Source organism: Falco punctatus (genome assembly GCF_963210335.1).
Source record: "Falco punctatus genome assembly, chromosome: 6".
NCBI classification, from domain to species: Eukaryota; Metazoa; Chordata; class Aves; order Falconiformes; family Falconidae; genus Falco; species Falco punctatus.
In genome coordinates, this window is record NC_137585.1 from 77,164,427 (window position 1) to 77,182,928 (window position 18,502).

The window sequence follows — 18,502 nt, forward strand, 5'->3', positions numbered from 1 at the left end:
CCACTCGAGGACTTTAATAAAGCCCAAAGGCTCCAGCAGCAAGCCAAAGTCCAGCCTCAAGCCATCCATCCTGGGAGACACCAAAGCAGCCAGCAAGGACTCACACCACCACCTGCCCCTCCACAGCCACCTCCCTGTAGGGCTGGTTGCTGTGCTTGGCCCTGCCATACCCGCTCATCTCGCAGAGGAGCTGGCCTACCCTCCGTGACCTCATCTGGGGCTCTTCAGTGCAGGGTGGGCGCTACTGCCACCGAGGACCTTGTCTGTGCGTGGGGAAAGTGGTGCAGTACTGTCAAGGAAGGAACGGCGTCAGCCATTTTGTGGCATGAGGCAGCAAATGTGTGGGACGCTCCTCCTCCCCCGGCAGGCTGAGGGGCTGCGGGGCTGCAGCGAGGACTGGCTGTGGGGGCTGAGGGGCTGCAGTCAGGGCTGGCTGTGGGGGCTACTGCCACTGAGGACTTGTCTGTGGGTGGGGAAGCAGAGCAGTACCTGTCACAGGAAGAAACGGTGTCAGCCATTTTGTGGCACAAGGCAGCAGCGGGATGCCCCTCCTCCCCCGGCAGGCTGAGGGGCTGCGGGGCTGTGATGAGGGCTGGCTGTGGGGGCTGAGGGGCTGCAGTCAGAGCTGGCTGTGGGGGCTACTGCCACTGAGGACTTGTCTGTGGGTGGGGGAAGCGGTGTGGTACCTGTCACAGGAAGAAGCGGTGTCAGCCATTTTGTGGCACAAGGCAGCAGTGGGATGCCCCTCCTCCCCCGGCAGGCTGAGGGGCTGTGGGTCTGCAGCGAGGGCTGGCTGTGGGGACTGCATGTCCCCGTGGCCAAGCCTCACAGGAGGGACAGCAGCAGAGGCTGGCAGCAGAGGCTGGCACTCTTCAGAGCATCGCCTGTGCCATACCTTGGCTTTGGGCTTAGTGATTTTCCTAGCAAATTGACAATTCACGCACAGTGGAAGTTTGCTGAAATGTCATCATCAGCATTTAATTTTTTAAGCTTTAAATCGTTTTTGTGATTGTGCTCTATTGTTCATACATTAACCTTCAGTGAAACCGAAGAGCTAAAACTCATGCTGAAGAAGATTTGAGGCCTGTGTGAGGGGCTGCCCACAGCCCTCCGCCCTGACTGGACAGCACAGTTTCCTGGCTTTGCTTCAAGATCTTCCAAAAGCTTCTTCTGGGATTGCAGGGGGACTCCTGGGAACCCACTGAGGAACATGAGGGAGTCTGGTGCTGCTCTTGGGAAGGGAGGCTGTGGCTGCTTCTAGCTAGATCCAACTGATCTAGCAGCTTCCGGCAAGCTCTATGAGCTGCTCCTGGCCAAAGGGTGCTGGGAGGTTTTGTCCCAGCTGAGCCCTGTCATGGCTTCAGGCAGCCTTACAGCAGGTGTTGAGGGTATGCCAATGGAAGAGCTGGCTTGGAGTGCAGCTCCCGCGTATAGTTAGCAGGTGCAGCCATTTGTGCAGAAGCGGGCCTTTGCAGAGCAGCATATGCATGCTCAGTGGTGGTGGTGTGCTGCAGGTCACGGTCCCCAGCACTGTCTGGATCAGCTGTCCCTGGTGCATCAGAGGCCTTGGCTCAGGCTGAGCTGCTGAGGGATGGTACAGCTCCCCAGTCCTGGGGCTGCAGAGGAGTGCCTGGGGCCTCTTGCTGGGGCTACGGCACACAGGCTCCTTGCCTGCAGGATGCGTGCACAGGTGAAAGGTGTGTGTCACCAGGAGCTGTGGGAGGAGGTCAGCAGCCTACACAGCATCAGAGATGATGAGAAAGGGATCAACTGGATCTTCTCTGAGATCCTGCAACTCCAGGAAATGGAATCCACCGCATTCCTATAGGAGGGGCAGGTGGAGTCTGTGCCCATGCGGCTAGGAAACGGAGGCTCCCATGATGGTGAAGGCTGGAAGCTTGTGGCTCCTGGCACCAGAAGGATGGCTGCAGCTGTAGGTCTGCAGCTATAGAATGGAGTCAGTACCCTGGTAGCAGAAAAAGGGTGGGGAGTTTTCTCCAATGAAGCTTCTGTGCCAGCTGAGCCTGAGGTTTGCTGCTCACCAGGGACTTGGATCCAGGATGCTGTGAGAGACAAGCTTCAAACTATTAATTGCTGCTGCTCTTCCATGTGAGTACCAACAATACCACCAGGGGAGACCCAGAACATTTCAAGCATGACTGCTGTGTTGTTCTGAAGTTGTGGTCAATGTCTTGGGGGCCCAGCTGGTTTTCTCCTCATTTTTTCCAGTGAGGAAGAAGGGCCTGGGGAGAAGTGAAAAGATCCTGCAGATCAATTATTATTTGCGCAGCTGGTGTCAACAACAGGGATTCAGCTTTTATCACCATGGAACCCTCTCTGAGAACTCAAGATTATTATGAAAAGATGGGATCCACTTGACCAAGTAGGGCAAAAGCATCTTTTCCAACAGGCTGGCTAATCTGCTGAGGAGAGCTTTAAACTAGGAGTGATTGATTGGGCATCAGAGGAAGAGATGATGACCCACATTAAGTGAGGAAGTGGTGGACTGGTTTGGTAAGCAAAGTGCACAGGATGACATGATTTGAAGGGGAGACTTTAAAAAAAGAAAACAGGGCAGAACTTCCCCTCCAAGTGCATGTACGCATGTAAGGAAGTGCCTACAGAACAATGTGGTGGTGCAAGCTCTCTCTTCCGGGAAGTCGGCATGAAAGAGTGACTGTGTAAAGTGCCTGTATAGTAACACATGTAGCATGGGAATAGACAGGAGGAACTGGAGATCTGTGTGTAATTGCAGGGCTACAATCTCATTTGGGTCATGGAGACAGCATCGGATAGTTCATGTGACCGGAGTGTTGCCATGGTTGGATAAAGGCTCCTTAAGAGGGACAAACCAAGATGGGTGAGAGAGCAGAAGAAATGGTGAATGAGGAGCCAGCTGAGAGTTTATGGGCTAGCGTTAGAGGGCAGAACAACATGAGTGATGCTACTGTGGCTGTCTACTACAAGCTACCTAATCAGGAAGAAGTAGAGGAGACCTTCAGATAACCAGAAGGTGGCTCTGGCTCCCGAGAGGAACTTTAAGCACCTGCTGGAAGGTCAGCGCAGCAGGGCACAAGCAATCCAGGAGTTTTCTGGACTGCAGTGATGGCTCACTCGCACAGGTGATGGAAGAGCTGATGAGGTGAGGTGCTCTATGGACTTGATACTGACAGATAAGGAAGGAATGGTCAGGGATATGGAGGCCGGTGGGCAATATTGGCTGAGTTTGCTTTGTGACAGATGTTACTACAGTGAATAAGTCATGGGAGGCCAGCCAAGGGTGGGAATGCATAGGGAAGCTTCCAGGTTGGGGAGTACATATGAGAACAGTAGCAAAGCATCAGCCTTTCAGCCGGCCTGGGGCTGCACTGCTGCAAAACATTGGCAGAAGGGTCTAATGTTCTCATGCAGTTTGCCTCTCTGTTCAAGGAGGATTTTCGACCCTAGCTTGACAACAAGCAAGAGAGATGCTGAGATCTGCCTGCTGCTATGGGCTCCTGGAGGTAGTCCAAGTTTAAATCTGTGGAAAGGGATGGCTTTTTCTTTCACTGCTATGTTACAAATACAGCTGCTGCCCAGTCTGGCAGCCTCCTCCCTGACTGGTGTCTTCTGCTTTGTTCTTGTTTGTGCTTGTGAGCGTGCCATGGACTGCACACACAAAATATGGTCATTCCCCAGTTGTCAAATTTTGACATGCAAGTCCTTAAGGGTTATAAAAACTCTTAAAAATTAATAAAATAGGTTCTTTATTGCATAAACATTACACCATTGATACTTCAAAATACAATTAATTATTATTACTGATTCTATTAATCCCAGTATCTGCAAACAGCTTTTAAATCTGATGTAACTGCAAGCTTGCTAGCATCACTACTAAGGTAGTTGTTAGTGTATGAGCTCGCTGTTAAGATCAGCTTGCAGATTAGTAACTAATTTAGAAATTATGACTAGTTGACCTGTCTATTGGAAATCTCCAAGAATATGCATTTATGGGTACAAACTACACTTGGTACAGAGTGCACTGAAGGGTATGAGCACATGCATGCATACCTGTGGAGCTTTCCTTGGCAGAATGGGGCCATTCTGCAAGTGCTCAAGCCTCCCGTGGCTCTAGCAGAGCATACAGGTATCATCAAGCACATGCTAAATTTAATTTTTAAAACGTTGTATTTCTTAGTTTTGTCATGGAGCAGAGCACTCCCAGATGTGTGCAAAACATTGGCAGAAGGGTCTAATGTTCTCACGCAGTTTGCATGAGATCAAAATGATCAGCCCCTCCTCAAAGGAGGCTGCTACAACCTCTCAATACTGTTGGAAATCGCAGCAGGGTATCATAGGAATGGCAATCCCCAAGGTGGTAAGAGGAGCCTAAACCACCAGTCTGCAGAATGATGACACCTTGCATTTCCAAGTGAAGGTGACAAGATCTGTGAGCGTTCGGGCTTCCTGTGTGTGCTCTGGTGTGGTCTTGGACACAGCCTTGAAACAGTTCCATCTCCTGCAAGTGCATTGCTCTGTGGTGCCATCAGCCCTGTAGTACGGCAGGGGCAGAGCTGATTCTGCCTGAGCCTTCATCCTGTTGCCTTGGGCATGCTTTAGATATGCTTAGCAAATGGTACCCGAGTACCTCCAGGATAAGGTTTAAGACAATGAAGTTAGTTACTTCAGTTATAATGAATTTATGATTTGACTTCATAAGATATGTCATTGAGTGATGTTACAAGGGGAGAACAGTAAGCTGTGATTTTGGTGATGAAATTAATCCTTCTTAAATGCAATGGAGCTGAACAGTGGATGCAAACTAGGGAACAAGACTGCAGTAGAGCTGTGCGAGTCTTCTAGTGTCTCTTTTGTGGCGATATTGCAATGGCACAACTAAAATGTGCTTTAGTTTGGGCTGTGCATGTCTTGCAGGATCAGTCCAGTGGGGGGGTCTGTGGAACTGACAGTGTTTTTGCTGTGTTTCATGGTGGTATCTCTAAAGCAGTTGGTGAAATGTCCTTTGATCTTCTACGGGTCTGTCACAGATTTAAATGAGCAGTGTCCAATCCAGGAAAACATATCCTGTGGGAGAATATCTATGCCCCTACTCTCCATATACTACATGAAGCTCACAAAAAAACCTCCACAGTCCAGACAAGCAGTACGATACTGAGGGTTCAAGCCACCTTGATTAGCTTAGCTGCCTGCATAGCCAGTGCCTTTAAGGAGTAGAATAAGAATACAAAAAAGGGACAGACCAAGATAGAAGATGGAATATCTATTTGCTCATCATCTCCACATCCTTCATGCCCAAGAACTGTTCCATACATGTGGCATATAAAGACTTGGTTCAGTTTAAATGAACCAAGAAACTCCTTGCCCCCCATCCAATATATTTCAGTATTTTCTTTCTCTGTCTTCCTTATTCCCCATCTTCTACTTATACCCTGTAGGCAATGTATCTCCCTAAAAATGCATATAGGCACTTTGATTCCTCTCCTTTTCCACTTGTCAGTCAGTTAAAAGCATTTATTTCACTATTTAAAACTTTCTTCAAAAATGCTCTTAGCCCTGATTGATTATTTTTTTTTTTTTCTTCCCCAAGTCTTTTCAGTTGTTAGATGTCTGCTTTGGGTGTACTCTGAACTATATACAATGTTCTAGCTGCGGGCTCATTAATGCAAAATTGGAAAAGGCTCTTAATTTTTCACTCCATATAACTTATGTCTCCACTGGGTTTAAAAGTATTTTGGAACATTTTTGCTAGTGGATGGCATTCCAAAGTGATATCAAACACTTTAAATATAGCTAGTACTTCCACAGGGCTAATTTCATAAGCTAAAACCAATTCCGAATCAAATCTTTGCAAGGAAGAATTTAAGCAGGTATACTGTTTAAGAGGACAAAAATATCCCGCTACAGAAAAAGAGAGTTATTTTGCTTAGAAAACCAGTTTGGCTTAGGGAGAAAGCAACAGAAGTATAAAAATTACGTAACAAATGGGAGCAGGGAGAACTTGGTAATAATGAATATAAATTAGGAGGCAGCCTATGGCAGAAAAGTGATAAGAAAGCAAATGGACCAAGGGACCGGTATATGTACAGCCCTGCAGACAACAGCAATGCATTTTTGAAACGCAGAAGGAAGACATTATAGCAAAGTGAATAGACATAAATGATGGAAATCAACCGGGGGGGGGGGGGGGGGGGGCAATAAAAAGGAAAAAAAAATGCAGGAATGGGCAATACTATTTTGTGTATTTGGGAAAAAGCAGCAAAGTATCAATACGCTAATTGTGTAATAAATCCTTTCCACTCCAGCAGAGCTCAGGATAGTGTTGAGTTACATCCGCTAAAGCTTTTGTATCAGCTGTCAATACTCAGCAGCCGTGTTTGGCCAGGGCTGGTAAAGGAACTGTCTTAATATGAACAATAATTGCCCATCATCTTTAAATTGGTGGTCAAGGTCCAGATGTCAGGTGTTATGGCATTATAGGCTTATCCATTTATCACTATACCTAAGAAAAATATGGGCTGACTGATGCAGAACCATACTGATAGAGAATTAAATTAGAACAATATAGTTAATGTCAAGCTACACAGTCATGTGGGAGTTAGTTTTTGCTGATTAGCTGATGAATAACCAGTGGTGATCAAAGGTTGGGGCCAATAATAATTGTCACTGTAACTGCTTCCAAGTTCTACAAGGTGTTTGACCTGGTACTTGATGACTCCAGAAGGATATGAAACTGATGTGAAACACAGACTTAATTAGAAACTAGGTAACTGATAGCTCTAAAGTGAAAAAAAAATATTTTAATTAATTAATATTACATTCTTAATAATATAAAAATATAAAAATATAAAAAATTTCTCAGTTTACCGAATCCCATTCTTTGGAAAATAAAAAGAAGGACAATCTGTGGGTTTATATAGCTGGCCTCATGGTGTCTGACGAGACTGTGGGAGAGACCAGTGGGATTCCTGCCTGCCCTGGGGATACGTGTCTCCGATGGAGACAGCAAAACACTACTGCCCCTGTGCAAGGAGCGAGTGAGCCTCCTCTGGAGCATTACACAGCGGTCTCATTTACTAATGCTTGTGAAAGATTAATTCAAACTACCTGGATGATTAAGGGTCACGGAGAGCTCATTTTCTCAGACTGAAAGAACTTGGGTGATTTCGCTTAGCAAAAGGAAGGGTAACTGAAGGTATTACTGCTGACTTGAAGTTCATGAGGGAGTAGACCTAGGGAAGGCAGAGATTTATATTAAAAGACTGTTTTACCACAGGGATCACTGCATATAATCAAAGAATATAATTTATGCTGAACATAAAGTCTAAGTCTGAGATTCTGGAAATGTCTTCCAGCAGAAGGCAAACACTGGAAGTTGTTTTAAGAGGGAGTTTAGAGTATTTGCAATATTGTTGCTTGTGATAGCAGTGGAAAAAACCTTGATGATACATGATGTTCTTTTCCCATCCTAATCCCCTACACAGTCCAAACAAGGATTAATTCAGGGAAGTCCTGAGCTCTGTGTTTATAGATAGAGAAAGAGTGGATGATTAAGTTAATGCTTATCTGGCAGGGGACACACCGTTGCATGGGACCACTCTGTCCACAATGCTGTCTATTCAGTAGGTCTGTCATAACTTTGGAAACTGCAGGTGGGGAAAATGCTTTTCTTCCTCCCGTATTAAATAAATCTCACCTGCCAAATAGCTGTCTACAGGTAGTTTCTTGTGATGTAAATAGGCTACATATTTTTTGTCCATTCTGTTAGCTATCTGTTTGTTTTCTAGTATCTGTATCATTTTATTTGCTTGTGTGCTCTGATGTTTTAGATAGATATTCCCTCTTTAGACCTGGTAGTATATTTATTATTCCATTTATTTCTCTTTTGGCTTTCTAATAACAATGCCAAGTGATGTTGTTCCTTTCCCTGATTTCTGTGGCACCCCTCTGCTTTTTTCTCCAAGGCGCTGGAAATCACTGTTTAATGTTGCCCTCTACTAAAAGTCCTTGAGACATATTTCACTGCATGTACCATTCTTCTATCATATCCAAGCAGGTTTTAAGGTCTGTGGATAATAAAAGTTAGATTTTCTCTGAGACACCATATCAAAAATTTTAAAATAAATGGTAAACATTTCACTCATAGCAGGACAATTACTTCTGAACTATTATGTTGCTTATTAGTACCCTTCTGCCTTGAATTTCAATTTTCTACTGTTGCATGTGTAAAAATTCTTGTTACTCTCCTTGATCTCTGTGGAAGCCACTGAAAGGCAGGCAGTCATGTCCCTTACCCCTCACATTTTTGTGTACATTTCCAAAGGGCAAGAGGGAAGGCAGTCCTTGCCACAGAGGCAGTAGCTCCTCTGAAGGATGCTTCAGAGCAAAAGTTTCTCGTAACTGCATGTCTCCCAGGCAGTGTGATTTCCATGGGGGATCAAAATCCACAAACGAATCCTGTGGCTTAATTGTCATAGTTCATAGCTTTGTAGGTTTTAACTAGGTAGCTGCGGGACTTGCCCTCTACAGTAAGTATTCTGTTATGTGCCTTGTTCTGTAAATACACGTTGGGAAGTCATTGCTGAAGACATTTCTGGAACATAACAATTAACTGTAAGGGACGAAGAATATGATGTATGCACTTGAAATAAAACCTCTAAATTACTTTCTAGACTTATGAATCTTCAACCAGAATTAATTTAGTTTCTTACTGGAAGGGTTTTATCTGGGAGCGCTGAGTGGCTACAGCTCTGTGCAGACAGAATCCTGTTGTACCATCTAGTGGCGTGTTGTGATAGTGCACGCTGTGGAAATACCCATTTTCAGGACAAGGGGCTTATCATTCGTTTAATAAATTATTATTAATTTATGTTTGTCATCTGTGAAACCCAACAGAATTGATTGGATGAAGGGAAGACATTAAGAATACCATAGATGCTGAGTTAAAGTGGAAATCATGGAGGAAAGGTGGTAGAACATACTTTGTGCTGCAGCCAGACCGCTTGAGCTTGGTGTGGGTTATCAGTAGGATCCCTGAATATACATTGGTCTCATGAAAGCTTAGCATTTAGTACTACATGTGACCTGTACCCTATGGAAAACACAACTCTGTAATGCTATTATTAATTGACTTTTTGATGAATCTACAAATCAGAAAACCCCTCCCTCTCCCCCTCTCTTCATTTTCTGACAGCAGTCTGAGAGCTAACATAGTAAGTTCAGTTTTGACCATACCACCCCATTTTCTGGCAATATCTGTCCACTGGACTTCAGCCTACCACTCTGTTTTCTAGTGCTTTATGTGCTGCTTTGTTGGCACTGACTGTTAAATAAACATACTTCATCCATGGCTGCACTGTTTTCAGCGGAAGTTTATACTGTCACAGATTTGAACTGATCAGGGCAAAAAATAAACTCGTGAGTAGGTTCTTCTTTTTTGTACCAAATGGATGCACAAAAGCTTGTGTTGGCACAAAGCAAGAGGTAGTTTGGGGTGACATCCCAGGAATGTTCTGAACACAAAGAACAGGAGAATTTGGTTCCCAGCAGAAAATGTAGGGTAGGACAAAATCCCTTGGGAGCCCCCAAAATGTGCTGAATCAGACTCCTGAACTGGATTCAAGATCAGCTGAGGTCTATAGACCAGTTGCAAAGGGCCTGTTGGAGCGTGCTGACTCTCAGAATTAAAGAAGCTTTAAAATGTGTCCATTTATGAGGTGGATGGATAAAATGCAGCACCAATGCTACATGCTGAACTACAGCTGCTATGCTGCTGTGCAGCTAATGCTGCTACAAAAATTGTTTACATTTCTAGCCAAATCTCATTAGAAGTTTATGTGTAATTAATTGTACAACTAAGCTGAATTAATTATTTTTTTATTATTTATTTTTCTTGAAGATTCCAGATTTCCCAACTGTTGACAAAGGATGTGTTAATGACATCATTACAAAGTTCTGTTGTTTACTGTTTTCTTCAACAAGTAGTAATTTTATTGACTTTGGCAGAAAGATTGGTGTTTTGCATGATTTCAATAGATTTTGTGACACAGAGGCATAATATAAACCAAGATGTTCCAGAATAAACAGGACTATTACTACCAGATGGAAATAGTCCTGAAGCATTATTGGACTTGAAAAAACAAAAACATTTTAGGAAAAACATTTTAGGAGTCAGCTTAATCATCTTGAAAACAATATCTGAATATGAAATACTGGGTTTTGAGCAAACAATGGAAGGATATAAATAGTAATTATTTCAGATCTTGCTACTTTATTGTCTATGCACATATTTAGAATATGATAGTCTTTAAAAGACATGCCAACACACTTGAGTTAGTAAGCTAATATACAAAGCAATTTGAATCTGTAATTAGATATATCTGATTATAACACAAATCAAGGCAGCTAAACCACAGAAGATATTCTAAAATATACATGAACTTAGAGACAGTAGATGTTGGCTGACCTTATTTGTAGAGCTGGTCAAATGATTAATTGTGATTTTCAGATGAATTCTAAATTTATCCTGGTAACAATAGCTTATGTAATCAGTGGATAATGAGCCCTGACACATGACCAGTTTATAACTCAAATCCGGGTCATGGACATCAGGCCATAAAATAAAAACTAATCTATTCAACAGTACAAATATTTCTCATTCTAAATGGTGAGAAAGGAAGTCTTGTGTACTTGGGTGGGATAACTGTACACAAATACAGATGGTCAGGCAGGTATTATTTGTCTGCCAAAGGAGAGACAATAGAAGTTCTTAAAGAATCTGTTAAGAATTTGGAAGCAATGAAATACACTAGGTAGATCGTATCTTTTACATCACAAATTGCAAAAATACACATGCGCTAAATAACATGGAAATGGCAATGAGAAGTGAAGACTGAAATAGAGGGCATAATAAAATTAAAGTGTTGCTATGTAGTTAATTCAGTTATTATCTGACTGGATTAAATTTTCTAGAAAACAAAACACAAATCAAACAAGTCTCAAGCAACCTATGTAAATAAAAAAGCCTTCCTTGATGTCATTAAAAGCAAATGCTACTCAATGAAAGAAAATAGTTCATAAATCCTTAGCCTAAAAGTTCATAGCCTTCCAAATGCAAGGGTGAGGTCTCTCCTCGATGCAAGCCAAGAGTTTGGCCAAGTCCAACTTCGCATGGAAAAAGCAAACCATACTCTTGGCACTGTAATTTGGTAGCTACATATTTAACATCTTTCCTCCAAGACCGCTTCAGCGCTTGACATTTAGCAGAGACAAACCAAGTAGGCACACAGTGACCCCTGGCCTCTGGCCTTTGCTTGCTGCATCCAGTCAGGGAATAAATTTGGGCAGTCAGACTGTGAGCTTCAACAGGAGCACAATTTTTGGCAGAAAATGGAACAAACGAGGATAGCAGTTGAGAAAGGTGTTGCAATGTTGCCAGATTATCCTAGGAAAGCAATATCACAGAGAAACCAGAAGAAAAGGGTCTCCTATAGGCTACCTGACAAGTCTGGGCCTTCAGATACTTGGGCTGTAAAAACAACTGGCCCTCACAGAAAGATTTTTAAAAACCAGGTTAAAGATTTGCTTTAAAGGTTTTTCCAGTCCAGTTTTTAAAAATTCTTATCTATCCACAGCCATAAGGCTGTGGTGGTTGGCAGTATAAACGCAGTGTGAAATGTAGTATAAAATACAGAAGAAAACCTTAGTTTCCCAGATGCTTCAGCTGCAGTAAATTAAACGTGGCCAGGGACCCTCCTGGACATGGAGGCCAGCTGACATGGTGTTATCTGACTCTCCACTCATAAAGCCTTAACCTCCAAACCACGGTGGCTGCAGGACTGGGTGGGAATGATCTCTGGACCATGCTCACTCCTAAACTGTGCCTGATAATTGAGAGCTGGTCCATGTGTCTAGTTCCTGCCCTGGAATGCTTCACCCGTTTGCTGACCAACAGTCCTCCAGGGCAGGTGGCTTTCCTTGCCACTCTTGAATTTTCTCATATAGGAGCAGCATTTTTGGGGAAGAGCTGGAGCGTACATAGAGAAGTTGTTGCCTGGGATTTCCTTCTTGCTCCCTGTTGTGGTGACTCTCATTGCTCTTCCACCTCTCCAGGTGCTTAACGCTTGCGTCAGCCCTTGCAATCCTGATTTCTCCCTTCAACCATCACCTCCCTCCTTCATACTCTATCCTTTTTTCATAGGATCTCTCTCATGTTAACCAATTCTGGGAAAATTTTTCCATCCTCCTGTCATGGGAGATAGAAGGCGGCAGGAGGCTGGCAAGAAGCCAGGCAGGCAGGGGAATAATAACGCTGCCTTGTCTGCTCCAAACCCATTTTATTGTAAGCATCCTGCTGTACGAGCCATTTCATAGGCCATTCATCATATTCACAGATGAGCCCTTTACTCAGAGAAAATTTTGAAGAACTGAAAGCTTAGAAGGAAAGTCTAGGTTGCCTAATTATGTGGTTGCTCTGGAGTCATTTATACATACTGGTGCCCCTGTCATTGTAATGTGCCCTTCAGCAAATACCTGCATGTCAGTAGAGCACAGCCAGCAGGATGTGCCTTACCTGTGCACAGCGCTTTAATGCCTCCAGCTCTGCTGTGCTGTAAGAGATAACCTGTTGCGCTGTCATCTCAGGATCACGGGCTGGCTGCATGTCTGTGTCTGTATGAACATACCATTTAAACCTACCAAACCCAGGAGTGGGTTCTAGGAACTAACACAGCTTGTGTTTCAGTGCTGGAGATGCTATGTTTTGACGAGCTTCCTGGGGATTTTTCCAGTAGTTGGTTTAATCAGTCCTGCTGATCTGTTGCCCCCAGGCAGCATTTCGATTGTTTGTGTTAGTGAAACATAAAGCTGGAACAACCTCTGAGGGCCACAGGCAGCAAACTGTGAGGCTGTCCCAGCTTGGCTGGTTCCGCAAAGGCATAAATCCACTGTTACTGCCCCCTTTGATCGCGTCTGTGAGCGTGCACCAAATTCTTGGTTATACATAGTGCCTAAAAATTCTACCTTCTCCATGCTTGCCTGTTAACATCCAAGAGAGAGGATTTGAGGGTTTTTTTTGAGCTCCTCACAGAGGTATATATAGGCTTGGCACATAACATATGCACACATAATCTACATTAAGATATGAATTTCAAGTACCTGATTAAAATGCATATTGTTAATGGAATGCAGAATTTAGGGCCTAAGTGTTTTGACAAAACCTTCTATAAGATGGAGCTTCATTCGATTTTTTCATTAAAATGGTATAAATCAAGAATAACTCCTTGGAAGTCATATCCTAAAAATGTGGATGCCATTGGACATGTCCCATGGAAATAGATAGCTTTAATTGAAGAATTAGGCTTCAGTGCAAAAGCATGAAAGTAGAAATCAACCCAAATGAGAGCAATTGTATACAGAGGTGTGTGTTCCTGTTTCTCTGTATACACAAGATGAGGTTCTCACCTGGACAGATACTACCAAAACAGGGTATAAGGAAGAAATTTTTACAATGAGGGTGGTAACACACTGCAACAGGTCACCCAGTGTTCATGGTCAGACTGGACAGGGCTTTGAGCAACCTGATCGAGTGAAAGATGTCCTCGCCCATGGCAGGGGAATTGGACTATCAGATGATCTTTAAAGGTCCTCTCCAACCCACAGCATTCTGTGATTCTGTGAAAAATTATGATCTCTCTAAGTTACATGGATTCATCCTTTCCCACCATTTTTTTTCTGGATGAGGCATTACTGCAGCCATGGGATTCAGAGTTGTACAAAAGAGCTCCTTTTTTGCTACAATGCCACTGGCGAATGGACTCCCTCACCAAATCCCGCATGTCACAACTCATGTGAGGCTGGAAGAAAGACTTCCATAGTTCTAGGTATCTTTCCCCTAGTTTGGGGCACTGCCATGGAACAGGCTACAGAGCCAGACAGGCTCCAGGTCTGATCTAGTGTGGACATATGTGGGCAGTATAAATTTAAAATTCTCCACACCAACTGGTGATGATCCTCTTCACGTGCTCACAGTAGACTAACTCCTCAATAGATTTCTTTTTAGCCTTTTTTTGGCAAATGCGCATTGCTGAATGAGAGGGATTTGATGGCTTGGCACAAGATTCAAGGGGTGCTGGAGACATCCCCACTGAACTGTGACTGAATGTCAGCGTGCCATTAGCCGAGATTGTTTATTCCATGCTGACCACTTTGCTTCCACTTAAACTGTTCCATTAAAAATAAATGTGCTCTTCTGATGGCAAACGGACAGTCCTTGCACAAGGCTTGCTGCGATGTGAAGCCCAGCAGCTCGCAGTGCATCTCTGCAGGCAGCACCTGGCTCAGCCCCAGCCCTCCTGGCTGGGAACACAGTCATGGGCTGTCACGTGCCCGAGGCCAGCCCGGAGCGTTGCCTTGCCAGCTCAGACATGGCAATGTCCTTTCACACTCACAAGACCCTGACATGCTTCTGTCCAAAGAGCTCCGCATACTTGGCAGCCAGCCTGCTTGTGATTTTCCAGTGGCACGTGTTCAGCGACTGCTGCTGCTGTTAGCTTTGGCAGATGCAAGGAAAACATTTTGCAACCCTGGAAAATTCCCAGTAATCACACTTCATCTGACTGGTTAGCAGCATCCTCCTCCAATGGCATGTCTGGACCGAGAAGCATCAAGGACTGTAAGCAATAGGCTAAAGCCTTAGAAAAGAAGGAAGAAGGGCAGGGAGAGAAGAAGGAAAAAGCAAGGAACATTTTTTTCTTTCTTCATGAATTTAATGATATTTCTTATTCCAACTATTCAAAAGTTGATAGTTGGTCCTCAAAAACGTGCTGGTTTTAAGCCATGCAGTTAGCTTAAAAATCAGTTTTTTGCTACAGCTCAGATTCTTTTTCATTTGTCTTCTGATTCTTTACCTTTAGGAGGTGACATTTGCCAGCTTTTCTCTGCAATCTCAATAGCTAGAAACCTACTTTTCAATGTCTTGAAAGCTGAGATCCTCACATATTCATATGACTCCAGAAGCCGGAGATAGAAGTACATTGCGTCCCACAGGACCAGACATCAGAGTGCTGGCAACACTGCCGAATTTCCCCAGAGAGCTCATCCTGCTGTGCTTAATGTCCCAAAGATAATGTACAAAGTCTCGGATGAGCTGAAGGAGCAATCTAAAGGTCGCATTCAGCCCCGTGCAATGAACCAGCACAACTCTATAGATCACTTACCGCTCAAGTAAGACCTCTCCCATCTAGGCAATGCTGACATTCAAGTTGACCTCAGGACTAGATTGAATTTCACTCAGGTGCATTCGGAAGAGCCAACAGCCCTACTAGTGACTGCAAAATGAATGGAAGCAAAATTGCAGATCTAGAAAAGGGACTGGATCAGGATTTGTTTGGGGTTTTTTTCTTCTTTTTTTTTTTTTATTTCTGATAAATGGCTTATTCCCCTCAAAGTTCTCCTGTGTTGACAAGAAATTGTATCTAATTCAGAAAGTGTCTTTTGGGTGAATATAAGGGTATGATATATATATACAGAAAAGAAAAAGATATGACATATTTTTATTAATGTTACATATATATAATATACATGTATAGAAATAAGACTTCCATTTTACATATTTTCAATTAAAATGCTGTAGTTTTTCATTTTGAAAACATGTTTTATTCTGAAATTTTCTTTATTTAATAATGAGAATAGATTCAAACCTGATCAGACGGAGAACATGACATTTTGGATCCAACAAAATCTTTCAGCTGTATGTGAATAAAATGCGGTTTATTTGAACTCAGCTGCCATATTAAGAAAATCAGCCCTCAGCATGGGATTCATCTCAGACACTCAGAGAATGCAGAAGATTGTCCAGGAGCCTGTGGGGAGCCAGGGCTGGAGGCAGCAGAGCCCCCAGAACTGCCCCGTGCTGCTGCAAAGTCATTAATGACTTCCTTGCTGCAAAAGCTGCTTTGGGCAGAGGAGGTCACGTTGCACCCAGCTGCTGCCTCCTGCTCCAGCCGGTGCAAGGGCACATCAGTTTGAGCCTGAGCTTGTGCAAAAGCTTGCGAGGGAGCAGGGAGTGCTTATGAATTTTGCAGTCAGCTAGCAGTGTGTTTTCTGCATTTCTGTGTTGGGGTAAAACACCCAAACGCCCTTGCTGATAGCCTTCTCATAGACATCAACGGCATTGCACCCAAGCAGAACCTAGTTCTTTTAGGATACAAGTTATCTCTTTTGTCTTATTATTGCTAAGGATTTATTGCTAAGGAATTATTGCTAAGGAAAGGAAAAGCAGTAAGAGGCTTGTCAATGTTTCGGGTTTTTCTCCATTATTTGCACAGCCAGAGAGAGGATTTCATTGTCTTCTGGGTTCTGGAGCAAGTTTGGACTGCGGGTCTTGCTAAGGATTGGATTTCTTGTCCCCATTTAGGTTGACAGCTTTGGGAGGAAGGGGCATATGCTGCAAGAAGAGCCCTCGGCTACTCTGTGAGTCCAGAAAACTGCCTCGGCAGCACGTTTGTGGGGAAGGCATTTGACACAAATACTGAACGGGCCTTTTGTGGCACATTTTGCCTCCATGATGCTTTTCTAGTGCCTTTCCGGTGGCAGGGGATAGTGGGGCACAGAATTGGGTGACATACCCGGTTGTGGTTTAGTGCAAAAATAAAATGTTGAGTGATGGAACACACTCAGAGAGGAAGTAATGTATTTCCTTGTGCAGCTGCTATCACAGCGATGTTGATGTCAGATATTCCATACGTGAAAGAAAAAAACTAAGTTCAACAAAAACAGGGCCTGGTTCCTGTATGGATGAGTTGTCGCCTCACTCTGGAAGGTGGTTTTATACAGCCCCTGTGCACAAGAGCATCAACCAAGCAAGATGCCACAGATGACTACATTTGTCTTCCTTTATCTACAAGCTGCACAGCCCTGAGTAAGGAAAAACCAGTGATTTAATTCTGTGTGGCTGAATCCAGTAAGAAACAAGGAGGGATTTTCCAATAGCACTTGAGGCAGTTTCATTTTCATTGCCCTTGAGACAGAGATTTATAGTCCTGTTACTTGAGGGCAGCTGCTTACACTCTTAACTCCTGTGCTGCCTTTGGGGAAAAGGGTAACAGTCTTCAGTGACCAAAAATCTTCCTTGGTCATCTCATGTGGGAAAACTGGGGATTTCCCGGCACCAGAGTTGACTCAGTTGTAGTTTTCACTGCAGTTGTGATTCCTCTGAGAAAGACGCTACATACTCTGCTCAGCCCACTGGCAAAAAGGACGAGACTCATCTTGGCAGATACATGCTTTTTTCTTCTTTTCCCCTTGCAATTTGTTCTCCCTGTGTTGCTGAGGAAGAAAAGACAAAAAGAGCTATTGTTTCATCAACCCTTTCTCCAGCACTGCAGTCCATTTTTAACTTTTGAATGAAGTGGGAGCAGGGAGAATTTGCGAAGCTGTGTGGCAGCATTTGACTATAGAGGAAAATCAATGCTTCCCATCAAACCAGCTCAATAGCCTCATGTACATCCCCTTCCCCCCAAACCAGCTCAATAGCCTGTTGTGCATCCCCAGCTGTTTTGTTTCCAGATGCTATGTCTTGCTCTAGCAAGGTTTCCAGTTGCCATTATCAACCTGAGCTTTATGTTTTACCTGCAAATGTTTCAACTTGGTTGACATATTAACAGGCTCAGGTTAATTCACCTTCTTTTAAATGTGTGGAAAAGGAGACCTGCACCAGAGTTGGGGATTCCTTGTGAAACGGCATACAAGAGACTGAGCAATGAGGTACAGACAGCAGTAATGTGCATTTACGAACCTGATGGGACCTATGTCTGATTTATAGTGATTTGTATGAAACCAGAGTCAGCCACAGCCACCCTCGGGGGTTTTCGGGCCCTGGGGGACAAAGCCTTGAGCTGAGATGGTGCCTCTGTAGCTGCCACATGCCTTGGACTCACACTCTCAGGGGTTTGGCAACTGCTTTGCAGATCCCTGCCTTGTTCGTGGAGTCAAAGGATGAAGCAGCAGCAGCATCCCCACCTCCCCCAGGGTTTCCCGTTCTTGTTTAAAAAGTAGGTCTTTCCTTGAAAAAACTCCTGTTTGTTTCTGTTTGTCTACATGGTATCTTCTTCTTTCCTTGAGTCCCTTCCAGCTGTACCTGTGCTCTCACATTAAGCCTGTACATGCCACAGTAGCCTCATTGAAATTATGGGCAGTGACCAACCTGTGCTGGCTTCTTGTCCAGGAGGCTGCTACAACCCCTGCACTTGTCCTGGTGGCTCCTTGCCAGCACTGGGATCTTCATGAAATCCCTCCCTGCAACTATGCCCACCACAAGCATGCATCTCTCTGCTCTGTCCAGCCACAAAAAATTTGTTTGCATCCCCTTGCAGACAAGACAGGTTGTAGCCACTGACTACCTGGATCGGTGGACACGTGTCTCCTGGAGCAGAGGCACATCCATGCATTTCTATCTAATCACTGTCAAATTCAGCTTATGAAGTTGCCCAGCAAGACTGAGCTACAC

General features: G+C 44.0%; 1 protein-coding gene across 1 annotated transcript in view; it reads right to left on the bottom strand.

Annotated features, from left to right (window-relative positions):
• The window catches only part of SYPL1 (synaptophysin like 1), a 38,063-nt gene that overhangs the window by 5,044 nt on the left and 14,517 nt on the right, over positions 1–18,502 (bottom strand). Inside the window, 1 exon segment of the mRNA XM_080392022.1 lies at positions 1–18,502. This exon segment is cut by the window's right edge and continues 14,517 nt beyond it. Within this exon segment, the coding sequence (XP_080248148.1) occupies positions 1–168 (168 nt within the window). The 5' untranslated portion in view covers positions 169–18,502.